Below are 15939 nucleotides of genomic sequence, written 5' to 3'. Positions count from 1 at the left end.
TTTCTCTATTAACTCACCAGATAAGAAAAATCATTAATTCAAGTAACTTTACTGACCCATATGGCAGAGCCAGAGAGACTGAAATGGCACAAAGTTTTTACCATCCAAAGAACTTCTACCTTGAGGTGGCTATGTAAGCAGATAAGCAGCTTCCTGTGCTATGTCCACATGTTTATAACAGCTGATCTAGACATGGCCAGGTTTGGTAAAGCAATTAAGAATGCTTAATAAAAAGTACTGTTAAATTTATTCTTCACAAGAAAAAACAACAATAGGAAAGGTCTTAGATTGCTACTCTTTGGGGTGCTTATCTTCACTAAAGCACACAGCATAAAATGGGCTTCCCTAACATATAAGAGCCCTGAGTTTGATGACAGTAATAAAACTGGGCAAGTGAAGCCTGCCCGTAAATACTAAGGAGGTGGGGGAGGTAGGAGATCAGAAGTTGAGTGACATCCTTGGTGACAACTTGAGACCTAACATACTGTCTCCATAATGAAAACAGTGGATGGGTGATGGAATATAGGGCAGAGGCTCTATCTAACAGAGTCCTCTTCCTGCTCGAGTCATGGCGCATGCTTACAAGCATTGAACTTTGGCATCAAAGTCCAAAGTAGCACACTGAATTGTTCTTCAGTGGAATAAAGACTGTGCCAGGATGGGGAGGATTTCTGGTGGCCAACTGCACAATAAGGTAACTACACAACATAGTGATAATGATACACTTTACACTACAGGGGCAGACGGACTATCATTTGAAGGATGCATAACTTGAACTTAATTAAAAGTGCACATCAAACAAATACAAACTGAAATATATACTATATTAAGTGACTGATGTGTAGTACTCAAAGACAATTTAACAAACAGCTGTTCCAGACTAAAAGAGATCAAAGATACACAGCCCATTGTATGTGACCTTAGTCTGCATACTAACGACTGGGGTGAATGACCAAAATGGAACAGAAACGGAAATGTCCTGAGCATGCTGACTCATGGGGTTTAGGTCAAAAAATACCTTGTTCTTAGAAAGGGTATACTAAGTTAATGTGCAGGAGGCAAGATTCTCGTAACCTATTTCCAAATTACAGACAGGGAGACAGACAGACACCACAGCACAAAGTCACAACAGAAATGTGGGGCTGCTCTTCCCAGGAGGCTGCCCAGTGCAGGTGACGCAATGAAAAGAGGCTCACTATGCGGGGTTTTATGCCTTTCTTTCAATGTGGCTACCCACTCCTCTGCTCTCATCTGCAGGTGCCTGTACATCCAAGCATTGGTGCACTATACTCACTATGTAGGGAATGGAAGTAGTCTAATGAGTGTTAATTAACTCACAGATGAATAAGGCAATGTGGAGCATACATACAGAATAATATCTGCAGGAAAATGGGTGGAACTGGAAATTATACTGTCAAATAACAGACACAAAAGGACAAATACCACATATTTTAATTTTTGTATGTGCAAATGTGCGTAGGTAGGTACAGGAGTAGACGCAGGCCTAGAAGAGCAATCGTGGGAGTGGGGAGAGTGTAACAGTGACATGTGACATGATAACAGAATGGGGATTGTATTATAGGAATGGTAGCAGAAGCAAGGTGTGGTCAACAAAAACAATGTATGAAAATGTGAGAAAAGATTTATTATTTTATGTCAATTAAAAGTAAATCTCACTGTGTAAAAAGTAGTATGGTTTTTCAGAAGTAAAAGTCAAAGTAAATCTTAAATAAAATATTAAAGTTTGTAGCCAGAGCAGAAGAGTAAGATGCTCAACATTCCCATCAAAGACCAATTCTCTTCCAGCATCCCCTAGAACACTGAAACAGTCAACACTGTCAGCTTGAGCACTAAGAAAAAGATTAACATTCTATTAACAAAGACACTAAAATCATTTTAATTTAATATTAACTTTTTCAAAGAGTTCTGTGCAGCTATATTCCCTGATTAAATCCTCATGAATTCAATAAGTAAAATTTTATGATTCTGCATCTATGAATTGCCTGAAAGAAATGGTTTTCAAATTCTACCCTGCATCAAGATGGCCATTCCACTCCAGTTCTATACTGCGGGTGCCTGGGATCCATCCCACACTTGAAGGTGTGAAAGGCTTATGTTTACTGCTTGTCTAAAAAGTCTAAAATGCGAGCTTTGTTGCCCTATTTATCCCACTGAATCTAAACTCATTCTCTCTCTGCTTTGCAATTTTAAAACCTACCTTCCTTCCACTCTTGATCTGCATGCCTTTTTCCCCACCTCTTAGCCAGTCGACCCTTCCGCCTAGAAAGCTACTGCTCCAGCCTGTACTTCACCCTGCACCCCCACACGACTAACATACCAGGACAGTGCTGGCTTAGCAAATACAGTCCTACTTTTAAGCACCCTACCTACCAGACTAGGGATATTTTATGAATTAACACGCTGCTAATACTATACCTCTACAACAATAACAACACAAAATCTTGAAGGCACACACAAGTTTTCATACACCTTTTTCATAGGAGACAATCCTTCCTGTTTCTTTAAGGAGAAAATTATTTTCTTTGATTCTTGTACAGTAAGATTCTCAGTTCTAAACCCAACCCAGTCCTATTCTACAGCTCTGTGACCCTCCAAATATCCTACAGGCTACCAGGTTTGCTCAGAGCACTCTCCTTCAGGCTCTGGCTTTGCATTCCCCTGTGTTTCCAGCACATCTAAGTTCTTTCAAGTTCAGTTATATAACATTGGTCTATTTTATTTTCACATATTTAAGGGGAGTAACCAAGAGTCAACATTCACATGAGTTCAGTCCACCATGGCAGAATGATAACCCTTTCTCTATACTTTCCATTCAAATCAGTCCTCTGAAATAAAGAATTTAAGATTCATCTTTAGCACATGAAAAATAATGAATTACCTCAACGTTAGCACTGACTGGTGGAGGCAGAGGCAGACAGAATTCTGTGATGAGTTCAAGGCCAGCTTGGTCTACAGAGTGAGTTCAGGACAGCCAAAGCTACACACAGAGAGAAGAAAATCCTGGTGTCGGGGAATAACAATAACAGCTATTAGATTTCCAACACATCAACAAACAGAAAAAGAAACCTGATCATAAGAAACTCTGGGGATGTGGGATTTCCCTCTGTATGCTGTGAATACCGTTGATTATTAAAGGACTACTTTGGATCTATAGCAGGGTAGAACTTTGCTAGGCAGCGAAAACTAAACTGAATGCTGGGAGAAAGCAGGTGGAGTCAGAGAGAAGCCATGTAGCAGCCCCACCCTGCCCTGGAGACAGATGTTGGGAACTTTACCAGGTAAGTCACAGCCACCTGGTGATAATAAGAAGCTAGAGCTAATGGACCAAGCAGTGTTTAAAATAATATATTTCTGTGTGATTATTTAGGGTCTGAGCTACCAGGTGGCCGGAAACGAATAAGCAGGCACCTCACTTAAAAATGCCAAAAAGATCACAGTGAGTGTGACAGTGGGAAGGGGGCATGACGAGAGTCCCCAACAGCAGCAGAGGAGAGTGGGAAAGGGGTGTGCAAGAGTCCCCAACAGCAGCAACGGTGTGGCCACTGCTCCTATTTAAGCACTGTATTAGACCACCAGTCAAAGTCTTAATTCAATAGTTTCTTATTTGAATTTTATTAAACAACTAATATGTCATTTATCTACTGTTGGCCTTCGCACATACGGTTTTCCTGCAGCCATGCAGTTTCAAAATTCAGAGGCTGCAGAGATCACAAAACCAGGTGACCCTGAATCGAAAAAGATTAAGTATCAAAAACAAAGGGTTTGTTTTTTGTTGTTGTTCTTATAGGTTTCTTTTCTTTCAAAAGAAAAAAGGGTAATATTTAGGTTCACTGCATGCTATTAGACACATGGTAAAGGGCAATCATTCTAAGAATTACAGAAAGAATCATATGCCTGATAAGTAGCCATACTTGTACACATCAAGAAACTGTTTACTAGTCCACAGGAAGAAGAGTGTGCTAAATTCTTGCTTCCAGCCTTCTAGCACTACTTAAATCTCAATTCCATGCAAAAGAAAAGAAAAAGAAAAGGACAAGAAAGGAATCCATTGTGTCTTTAGCTAGTGGTGGCCATCTGAACAGACTACAGCATGCAGGAGATGGCAGAAACAAGTCACGTATGTAGGGTCTGCACCATCACCCTAATTTCTTCTCTTCCCCACCAGCCAGGACAAACGGAAGAGCAGGTATCCATGCTAACGGAACCCATAACATCCAAGGGTAGCACACACCCTCCTGACAGTGAAAAGATTTGTATTTGAGGCCCTGGGCTTGGGTGGTCTCTAATACACTGCAGTTCATAGAATGCAGACATTTAAAAGGTTTTGTACAATTATTAATTTGATCTCACTTGTTTACCTCCTCAACTAACAATTACTGAGCAAGGGTTTCTACAAGGAACAAAAACCTTGTGCAAGTCTAACAAATCAGCTAAAATTCCTGAGACATGAACTAGAGCAGGGAGAAGCAGGAAGCCAGGACAAACGTAACAGAGAGAGAGAGTAAGAGCTCTCTGGGAGGCAGAAACAGCAGACCTCAGTGAGTCAGAGGCCAGCCTGGTGGTCTACAAAGCAAGTATCAAGACAGCAAGTTCTAAGACCCAGTCTCAGAAAGGGGGCGGGGGGGGGGGGGGGCCCGCCGGGATGGGTACCTATTTTTATCTTTATACTTTTCCGTTTCTGCAAATGCTTCCTCTTCAAAGACTATACAATAGTATCCCATCTTTTCTGCCCCAGATATAAGTCACTGCTCTCCTTCAGCCTCCCACAATATTTTGTGCAGGTTAAATCATAATACATTTACATTAAAATAATGTTTAGACTAGTTTCCTTTTTTCCCATTCCCTCATTCAAACTAAGTCACACAAAACAGTGTAACAAGGTATAAATCTCAGGGTAAAGACTCCAAAACTAAAAAGTCCAATATATTTTCCTTATTAGAAAATAGCACTTTTTTACTGGGAAGAAATAATCTTTGTAAAAACCTTCATTTCTTCACTAAATGTATTACTTGTTCTTTCTTTCCAAAATACATCAATCTTACATTTAAAAAAAAGTTCAGTGGAAATTTTCTACATAGCTCACTGCATCATTCTCGGGTCACCTCATCTGCACGACTATGTGGCCCATGAATACCTGCTCAACTACTGCATATACAAACAAACTAATCCATCATTGCCTCTAAAAGGTTTTCTAAAGTCCATTTATTATTTTAAAACACGTTGTAACAGCAAGTTCAAAGCCAGCCTGGGTCTCCAAAACCACAGAGAAACCCTGTCTCGAAAAACAAAAACAAAAACAAAAAAACAAACAAAAAAAAAAGCCAGCCTGGGCAACAACACCTTGTCACATACACCAAAAAAATAAAAAAAAGTTAAAGAAAAAATAATCTTTCAACCATCTCTTTCCAAAGGAAACATTTATTTTTAAACACAGAACTACAACAGACAGGATCAGGTTAAGCACAGAAGCAGAGGTCAGGTCCTAGCTTCACTGCCCGCGGCTAACTCTCCTTGACACGGAAGAGTATTGCACTCAGAAATCACATTTTCTCTTCAAACTCACTAGTTAGAAACTGCAATGCTAATTATAGTAAGCTATATTTACTACAACCTCAGGAACTCTATGAAAATTGTAGCTTGGTTAATTCTACTCAGAGAGAGAACAGCCTATTGCTGAATTAAAGCTGCTAGTGCAAAGTATACTGAGCTTTCCAAAGAGGCATCTTAGCTTCAGCAGCACATATAGGATACAAAAAATAAATAAAGATAAAGAAAGTACAACACAACAAAGATGTGGATTAAAAGGAATTTAAGAGTCACAAGAAATTGTCACAGCCAGCTTTCTTAACTAGTGATTTCTGGTCATTCCAGCTTTATCATTTCCCAGTCTCTTATGTTCCTGAAAGTGCCTCTCTAATATATATACATATATAATTTATATTTATATTTATTTATATATACATAATTTATTTAATTTTATTTTATGTACACTGGTGTTAGGGTGTCAGATCCCCTGGAACTGGAGCTATAGATAGTTGTGAGATGCTATGTGGGTGCTAGGAATTGAACCGGGGTCCTCCAGAAAAGCTCTTAACCACTAAATTAACTCTCCAGACCCCTCAAAGTACTTCTTAGTATTACTTCACAGTTTTCATTAACTCACAAACCTGAATTGATTTTTCTGAATTGACTTTTTAAAAAGTGAGTGTAAAGAACAAGAAACACCATATTTTTACAATGCCTTTTTAAAAACATTCAAATTTAATAAAAGAAACAATTTTTTGTTGTTTTTTTATTGTTCTGTTTTTCAAGACAGAGTTTCTCTGTGGACCAGGCTGGCCTCGAACTCAGAACACTGTATAAAGCCCTGGGTTAGACTTCCAACAATGAAGAAAGGGGGGAAACTTCAGCGTTGGCTCTTCTGTGCCTTCTCAAGGCTCTACCTCTCCTGAGTGCTGGGAATCAAATCTCAGACTGCATTCTATATAAGCTTTCTGCAACTGAGCTACATGGGACCAAAAGAAATTATACTTTGGTAGATCCTACTTGTAAACTGGAAATTTTCTTTTTAATTTTTGATGTTTGTGTGTGTATGCCAATTAAGAAAATTGGTATAATATATATTATATACATTATATCCGTTAAAAAGAAAATATATATGATGATGATCAGAGTTCAGAGCAATTACCAAGAAAGTTGGTTTTCATTCATCAGACTTCCTCTGATCCTATTTCTCTACCTACCACTACTAAAAAGTTAAGAGTATTTTCTATGAAACAAGGAAGCTTAGTACATTACATAGGGCTCCTCTATGTAAACGAAGTTTATGCATATATTTAAAACATGTGCACTAGGGTGGAGAAATTTTAAAACATGTGCACTAGGGTCAAGAAATGGTTCAGTGTTTTTTGACTTTCATTCTGAAGACATTTTAAAACAAGAGGCTAGGGGCTGGAGAGATGGCTCAGAGGTTAAGAGCACTGACTGCTCTTACAGAGGTCCTGAGTTCAATTCCCAGCAACCACATGGTGGCTCACAGCCATCTATAATGAGATCTGGTGCCCTCTTCTGGCATGTAAGCATACATTGAAGGAATGGTGTATACATAATAAATAAATAAGTCTTTAAAAAAAAAAAAAGAAAAGAAAAAAAAGAAATGGTTCAGTGGTTAAGAGCACTTTACATTGTTTAAAAGTAAGGTTGGGGGTTTAGCTCAGTATAGAAAAGTTGCCCAGTACACACAGGGTTCTAGGTTCTATCTGTGGCCTTGGACACTGTGTGCACAGACACACACAAAAGATTTCATTCTACGACTCAAGTCAACTCAATTCCATAACAACTACAGACTAGGTCAGACTATTAAAGCACATTACCAACATCTCCCAATCTTCAAGAAGTATTCAAGAGCGTAATATATATTCAGAGCAGTGGCCTTCAACCTCTGAGTCATGACCCCTGTGGGGTCAAACAACAATTTCACAGCGGTCACATACCAGATACTTACATCACAATTCATAATAGAAGCAAAATTAAAGTTATGAAGCAGAAAGGAAAATAATTGTCTGGTCAGGGAGTCATCACAGTATGAGGAACTATGTCAAAGGGTCATAGCATTGGAAGGTTGAAAACACCACTGCTCTTAGAGACTGAAGTATCTTGTAACCCACGTGACAAACTTATTAAAAGTTGAAACTAACAAACAATTTTCAATTATCAAAAAAAAAAAGCAAAATATGATCACATATTTCAAATGTTTGGCCTTAAACTGACTAAATCATTCTTCAAAACAACCTTAGGATGAAAATCTGTGAGGTTCAGATGTGGCTTGGGGGTAGGGGGCTAGAACATTTATTTAACATGTGAGACCTTGGACTTAGTGTCCAAGGCTACAAAAACAATGAGTGAATGGAATCTATTAAAATGTTTAAGCAGGGCTTGAAGAAACTGATGGCAACCCAAATCCACACAGGTGAACTCCCAGCCTTCTGTTCAGAGCGCACGGGTGGCTTCAGTCACATGAAACTATCACACAAGTGCATCCTCTAGAAACTCAAACACATGGCCATTTTGCTTTTATTTACTTCTTTTTTTTAACCCGGTCTGGCCTGGCACTCACTGTATAGACCAGGCTGGTCTTGAGCAGTGAGATCTGCCTTTGCCTCCTAAGTGCTGGAATCATAATGTATATGCCATGGAAAATATTATCTTCACGCAATCTATCCTGATACAGCTTTCCCACTTCCTTCCAGATCCTCCCCACCCACCCAGCTCCATTCCCCCTCTAAAAAGAAACACACAAAAAAGTCCTACAAGAACAAAAAAGTCATAATATACAAGCAAAAGATCAATAAGGGAAAAAAATGCCCAAACAAAGCAAAATGCAATAAAAGTCTACAAAACTACCACTGAGTTAACTTTGTATTGGTAACTACTTCTGGTAATGAGGCCTACTCAAAAATATAGTTAATACACCAAGTGAGATTCTATTGGCAAAAACTCGTTTTTCCTTTGCCATGAGGTATATCAATTACAGATAGCTCCTTGATTAGGGGTAGGAGCCTGTGTCCACTCTCCCCCTCAGTCACAACCCACATATCTAAGCAAAAAGGTGTCAAAACTATCAGTTATACCATAGCCAAAAGAACTACTTCTCGAGAATTCTTTCTTTTCATCAATAGTTAGAGCCTTGATCTATACGGAGGAATCAACCCCTTTAGCCTTCACATTTCTTTTTCTGTAAAAAGTTAAATCCAAACCAAAATATCAAATGGCAACCTCATTTCAGAAGCTTCCTTAACATAAAAATGAAATTCTGTAGCAAAACACATTTTACATTTCTTAGCCAACACAAATTTGCTTCACTATATATACAATGTGTACTAAATTCAAAGGTGAACCTAAATTACTATTTTCACTTGTGATATCTTTTGGTTCTTTTTTCCAAGAAAATCCTATCTGTAGAGTTTACCTCCTTATATATGGGAGCACAAACCCTTTTCTTTGTACTGCGTTACAGTGAAAGCATTTGGAGAAAGGGTAGGAAGTATCAATGACAAAGGGTGCAGAGAAAGTAAAAGGCAAAACAGCACGAGAAAGGCAAGGTAAAGAAAAGCTAACCCCTCCTATTTCTTGTAAACCCCAAAGCACATGTAAAGTCAGAACCTCAATAGTGATGCTCCTCAGAAGAGCCAAGGTCTGTATAGCAGAATTACTGACTCACAACTAGAGAAATACGTTTTGTAATCGCTTAAAATGAGTATAAATTGTGAAAAAAATATAACTGCGTACACCTAATCCTCTTGTCTCCACCTCCCTTCCTAGGATTATAGGTGTGCAGCCTTTGGTCCAGTTGGAAAGAAAACAGCTAAATAATTTCAAGGCTCTTGTGTTTTTGCTTGTTTTTCACTGTACTATCAAATTGGCTCTATTACTTCTCCTAGCTTTAGATATGGTAGCAAACACCTGGAATAGGCTAACTATTGAGACTGCTCCAGCAGGTGATCACCGGCTAAGCAAGCAGATAAGCAGTCAAGAGCCTGACTTCCTATTATGTGGATAGCCTGGTTCCTATGTTTACTCCACATAGAGCTACTTATTAACCATTTCTTTGCTACTAATAAATGAGACCACAAACAAAGTAACTCTTCTATCCACTTACTACAATGTATCTACAGAGTTATGACTCAAAATTGAGCCATTAATACCCTCTAATCTGACATACTCTAATCTGACATACACTAATCTGACATGGCACTAGGGAAGCCAAAGACCTCGGTGAATTCACAACTAGCCTGGTCTACATAGTAAGAATCAGGTGAACTAGGGCTACACAGTCAAATTATTTCAAAATAAAAATCTCTCCCCCCTCACACGTGCCGCACACTCACACAAACCCTCTAATCTAACTTCAATTCCACTGATTCTATGAACCCTACCATGTGCACCTTTACTACCACCTTTTTTTCTTGAGGCAGGGTCTATGTAGTCCAGACTGTTCTGGAACTCCCTTAAGATCAGGATGACCTTGAACTCTGAGTCAACCGCTTCTGTCTCCTGTGGTGGGATCAAAGGTGTGTGCCACCACACTGGTCCCTACAACTTTAATAGAATTCATCCAATCTTTCTCATGTTACATTTGGAAAAATTCTGAAACAACAATTACATGCAAAGATGTTATCAATTCAGGTTTTGGGTTTTTGTTTTTTGGTTGATTTTGTTTTGCTTGTTTTACATGTTTACTTATTTATATATGGGCATTAGAGAGCCAAGAGGACAACTTGAGAGAACCATTCTCTCTTCCCATTATGTGGGTCCCAGGGATCAAATTCAAGTCAGCAAGCTTGGCAGCAAGTGTCTACAAAACCATCTCACCCACACTCAACCCAGGTTTTTTTTTTTTCTTTTCTTTTTTAAACTGTTTTGTTTTGTTTTTCAAAACAGGGTTTCTCTGTGAAGTCTTAACTGTCCTAGAAATCACTCTATCGACCAGACCAGGTTGGTCTTGAAATCAGAGATCAGACCGTCTCTGCCTCCCGAGTACTGGGATTAAAAGTGTGTGCCACGACTGCCCAGTTCAACACAAGTTTTTAACTTAAAAATTTATACTTGTTTTAACTACAGTGTTTCTTCCATAACTGTTTGTCTTATTCTTGTCCCGTACATTTCTTTATCACCGTAACCACGTCAGTGCCCTGCAGGACACAAAACACAGTGCTGACGGGTGACACACAAATCCTTAATGTCCAGTGCACCAGAAACCATGGTAAGCTGACATACAGCATCTCACATAAGTTTTAATTTTTAGTAAATATTAGTGTGAGTCCCATTTTAAAAGAACAAAAATCAGAACAGAGTAATTTACCTCAGCTCACATTGAGTAACTAAAAGAATTGGGATTAACTGTACTGTCAGACTCCAGCATCTACTGTGCTGAGTTCTACAGTAAGAATATATAAATATATGGATATGACAGTAATGTGGAGACTACTAAAAACGTAGAGGGTCAAAAGAATTTAAAGGAATTGGACCAGGTGTGATATATGCCTATAATCCCAGTGCTTCATTTGGTAAAAGAATGGGAAACCTTGTTGAGGCCAAATGAGTTATAAGACCCTGCCTTTAAAAAGAAGAGAGAACACAAAGAGATTGTCTTACACATAAAAATGACTTAACATTTAATTCCTATAAACTTTATTTCTAAGAAATAATATGGTCTGAGTTACAAACTCTAAAACTCCAATATACAAATAAAAAAGGTTAAATTCACATCAATTTTGTCTAAAAGTTTTCTGCAATAAAAGAAATGTTTCCTATTAATGCTGTCCAATATAGTGGACACATGCATACATCATTTACACTTGAAATGTCTGGAGTGACTCAGAATTTTGGGCATTTTGTAACCTAAATAGTGTGGCTACAGCTACTACACTGGATAACACAGGTGTAAAACATGAAATTCCAGAAAAAGTGTAGAAACCCTGCCACTTTTATTTGGACAGTTTATTAACAGTCAAATCAATTAATATTTCTTTACTATTTCAGCTTCAATTAACTCAATATAAACCTCCAATAGATTTAAACTGATCAAAGTCTTGTACAGTTGTCGTCTCCCTCTCTTTCTTCACACACACACACACACACACACACACACACACACACGCAAACCCACTTCCAGTCCTCAATGGCCCAGCTGATGTAAAGAACTTGCTCACCTTGATTCTCCACTGCCGTTTCTAACACTTTCTTCATCACTGTGTCCATTCATTGTAGATATCAGGTAGTTTTAAAATTCAACACAAATCTTCCCACTTTAATAAAAGATGAATACAAAAGTCAACTTCCTCGAATATCAAAATTTCAAAGGTGAATTTTCTTCAACATTCACAGGCTTCCTAGGACTCCTCTCTGAGTAACCTGGGGAAAATATATTAGCAATTAAGAATATATGCTGTAGGAAAATATACCCGATTTAGAATTCAGAGAAATGTGCCTAGGCCGTTCAACTAGAGGTGGCAATGAAGGTGTGTAAGGAAGCCTTTTACTCGCAATAACTGACCATCTATTAAAGACATTCTTAATTGCTTGCTAGAACTTAGCCTGCCACTGCTAGTGCTGTTTTGACAGAAGGAATTTAAAGATTTGTTGGGCAACAAACTTCCCAAGGCTAATTGCTACTGTGTAGCACTACTTATATAGATACTAAAACAAAGTGGTTCCATGTAAGATATACAGACAAGCAAAGAGTGGAACATGCTGGGTTTTTTTAATTTGGTAAGTTCGCCAAAAAAACGAGGTGAAGATAAAGGTTACGTTAATGAAGCTCTAATTCCTATTACCAAGAACTTCATATTCCAGCAAAGGCAAGTTTTTAAATCCCCATATGGAAAAGAGTGTCGTAAAAGTTATCATGATCTTAGCAAAAAGGCAAACGTCAAAATTGAGGTTTTTAATCAGAGTAAAATGAAAAAAAATTATCCAATGTGATACTTAAGACGCCTTCAAAATCATAAAAGGCTAATACAAAGAATATACACTGTATCTTCTTTTCGAGGCACGCGATTGGGGGGAGGGGGACACCAAGATACACTATTTCCACCCCTCAAGATTTCACCACAGCACTATAGTCACCTACAAGCGAACCACGAATAAACAAAGGAGATCTCTGGCAGGGGAGGGAGAGGAAGAAGCGGGGGAAGGAGACGTCAGATCCTTCCCCAAGCCAGAAAGTACCAAGACACACACGGAAAGGCAGAGTTGTCCTCCGACTCCGGCAGAGACTTAACTCTGATTATTTCCACTCCACAGGACAGAGGGGTCAAGCGAACTGCTGCCACCTCAGTCGGGGCCGGCTCTGCACCCGGTGAATCAGGATTTCGAACCTGCAGAGCGCAGTTCCGCACACCTCCGTGAGGACAGGTTATCTAAAAACCACAGTACTCGACAGCAGCAGTTCTTAACGTTAGCTATTAATACCAGCCCCGGTGAAAGAGCTTTACTACGAAACCGTGTCCAAGTCCTCCACCTCCTTTCTCTCCGGAAAGTCTGCGCTCAAAAGTTCACTCGCCTGGGCTCTCTTTCCCTTTCACCTTCCTCTCGCCCCTCAAGATGGCTTTCCCCGTCCGCTGGACTTCCTTTCCAGCCTCACCTCCTTTCTCCGCCTCAGCAGCGAGAGCCTGAAGTTCTGCTCCGGGTGCCCGGACTCCCTCCGGACGCTCAACAATGAGAGTCCCCCCAAAGTCGCCTAGGCTCTGCAGCCTCCCTCCCTCCCGGCCCGGCAGTTGCCGGGATCCGGCTAAGTTTGCCGGGCGGCGCCGCGCGGGGCCGCAGCACCTTCTCTCCCCGCAGCCGGGCGCCGCGGCCTCCTTCCCGCCTCCCCGGAGCCCTCCGCGCGCCCTCCCGGGCTCGCCCGGCCGCCGCCCCCTCCCCCTCGCGCTCCCACGTGCTGGTCCCCGCCGCGCGCCGGGCAGCGCCGCCAAGGCCCACCGAGGATGCGCCGGGCCGCTCTCCCACGCCCCCGGAGCCGCGCCGGGCCTCACAGGGGGCCTGCCGGTTCACGGCCTCCCCGGCCTCCCCGACCCATTCTTACCGGCCGGCTTGGGGCGGAGGGTGGCGCGGGCCGGCGCCTCGGGTGGAGGATGCCCCGCGCGGGGCCCGCGATCCTGGACGCCCAGGCCGCGGGACCCGCGCCGCCGACGGCGGAGGGGGGGAAGGGAGGCCGCGGGCGGAGACGCGCGGGGGGTGGCGGCGGAGCGGGTCCCACGATCAGTTCATCTCCGGGCGCCGAGGCCGAGCGGGAAGTACCGAGGGCGCCTCCTCCGTCCGCGCTCCCGCCCCGCCGCTTATCGGCCGCCGGCAGCCGCCATGACGCCGAGACCGCGAGCAAGCGCAACCGTCTCCGCCGCGCGGCGCCGCCGAGGTCGCCGTCGCCTCCGCCTCCCGAGCGACGTCACCGCCTGGGCTCACTCCCCCCTTCCCGGCGCGCGGCGGCGGCGGCGGCGGCGCGCACGCCCGGCCTCACCGCCGACGCGCGAGCGAGGGGCGGGGCCGGGAGGGGCGGGGCCGGCCGGGAAGGGGCGGGGCCGGGCGGCGGCGCGCGCCCCTCCGGGGAAGCCGCTGTGCCCGAGCTGGGGTGCAGCCGGCGGCTCTGGGACCCACGCTGCCCTCCGCCGTCGCGCGGGGCTCCCGGAGGTGGGCGCTCCCGTCACCGCACGGCAGCGCGCGCCGTGCGCCCCGGGTCCGGCCTGAGCTGCTGCGTCACCCGGGCAGCCTGGGAACCCAGCTCTTGGGCAACCTTGTCGCCTCCCGCTGTGTTGCTCGCCGGGGCGACCTGGGGCTAAGTCTCTTCCCGGGCGGGGCGCTAGTGAAAGAGAAAAATAAGAGTTGCTGGCTGTTGACATCCCGTGACGCTGCTTGATTCGTGTGTGGGCGGCCCGTGCCTGGTTCATAAAAGAACTTTTACAACCGTGCCTGGCCAGGGCCCTCCCTGGAGGGCGAGTGGGGAAGGGTGTCGCGCCGAACTGGAACAAGAAAGGCCACCGGAGGGGCGTTGGTAACTGTCTGGGTCGAAGGTGCTGCACCTTAGTTGACAGTTTCTGTCATTTACTGTATCCGCGGGCCTCAGTGTGTTGGAAACAGGATCTCTTCAAGCGTGGTGATGTAGCAATCTGTGTATGGTTTTTAATTTTGTTTTTATTACGCTTTTTTGGTTTTAAAAGAGCGTCTTATTATGTAGCCCAGGTTGGCCTCCGGATAATCGCCTTCAAAGTGTTGTGGTTTCAGGCATGTGCCACCACTCTGACCGTTGTTTTTTTTTTTTTTTTTCAAGTGTTTGGATTTTTTTGTTTGTTTGCTAGCTTGTTTTTAAAGAAAAATTCTTTCTGACTCCATTTTTCTGGTCTGCAAATTTTAAAACTTTTTTTAAAGGACATTATACAATTATCGGGCGGTACGAGCACATGCCTTTAATCCCAACACTTGGGAGGCAGACATAAGCACATCTGTGAGTTCAAGACCAGCCTAAATCTACAGCCACGATCCAGGCTGTTCTTAGTTTGGGTGGGATTACTGTTGTGCCCACCATGTGGGGCTAATTTTTAAAACTTCCTAGTTTGTTATTTTGTTTTGCTTTGTTTTTCAAGACAGGGTTTCTCTGTGTGTCTTTGGCTGTTTCTGGTACTTGCTTTGTAGACCAGACTGACCTTGAACTCACAGAGATTCACCCGCCCCTGCCTCCCAAATGCTGGATTAAAGTTGTGTGCTACTAAGCCCAGCCCTATTTTGTTATTTGAAGTTAGATTTGCTTCACAAGCATGCTTGAGGTTTAATGTTTGACTGCAATAATATTCTCCAAATAATTCTTAAGCTTATTTGGGAAATTTCTAATAAAAATTTTAACTTCGAAACTTTATGTTTTGAAAAAACAATATAATTCATTGATCTGTAATATCTTAGAATGATTTAAGAATATAGAGAAAAGCCGGGCGGTAGTGGTGCACGCCTTTAATCCCAGCACTCGGGAGGCAGAGGCAGGCGGATCTCTGAGCCAGCCTGGTCTACAACAGCTAGTTCCAGGACAGGAACCAAAAAAGCTACTGAGAAACCCTGTCTCAAAAAATCCAAAAAAAATATATAGAGAGAAATATAATGTATAAAAATTGCAACAATCTAGCCTGTTTGGGTCTTAAAGGTCCAGGTGCAATGCAACAATGTGTTTTCAGTATCTGTTAGCTGCATGATTAAATTTCCAGGTTTTTTAATAAACAATCTCTTTACATTTTGTTTCTTATTAGTGTTTGCTTGTATGCCACTGCACACATGTGGAGGTCAGAGATAGCTTGCAGGGGTTGGTTCTCACCTTCCACCTTCCAAGGGATGTAACTCAGATTCTTAAAGCTTGGTGGGGGGGTGTCTTCAAGCACT

The 15939-nt window shown here is 42.3% G+C and overlaps 1 protein-coding gene across 2 annotated transcripts in view; it reads right to left on the bottom strand.

Annotated features, from left to right (window-relative positions):
* Positions 1-13754, bottom strand: part of Chd1 (chromodomain helicase DNA binding protein 1) — a 67671-nt gene extending 53917 nt beyond the window's left edge. Inside the window, exons 1-2 of one of the 2 annotated variants that reach the window (XM_050135702.1) lie at positions 13607-13754; positions 11733-11934 (exon numbers count right to left, since the gene is read on the bottom strand). In XM_050135702.1, coding sequence (XP_049991659.1) covers positions 11733-11785 — 53 coding nt within the window. In that variant the 5' untranslated portion in view covers positions 11786-11934; positions 13607-13754. The remainder of the gene's footprint in view (positions 1-11732; positions 11935-13606) is intronic. The other variant, XM_050135704.1, reaches the window with a different exon arrangement.
* Positions 13755-15939: the final 2185 nt, after the last annotated feature.

This window comes from Alexandromys fortis, unplaced genomic scaffold (assembly GCF_014885135.2).
Source record: "Alexandromys fortis isolate MF-2015 unplaced genomic scaffold, M_Fortis_MF-2015_v1.1 scaffold_23, whole genome shotgun sequence".
NCBI classification, from domain to species: Eukaryota; Metazoa; Chordata; class Mammalia; order Rodentia; family Cricetidae; genus Alexandromys; species Alexandromys fortis.
The sequence above is the reverse complement of the archived record's forward strand: the minus strand, read 5'-3'. Positions and strand labels throughout refer to the sequence as shown.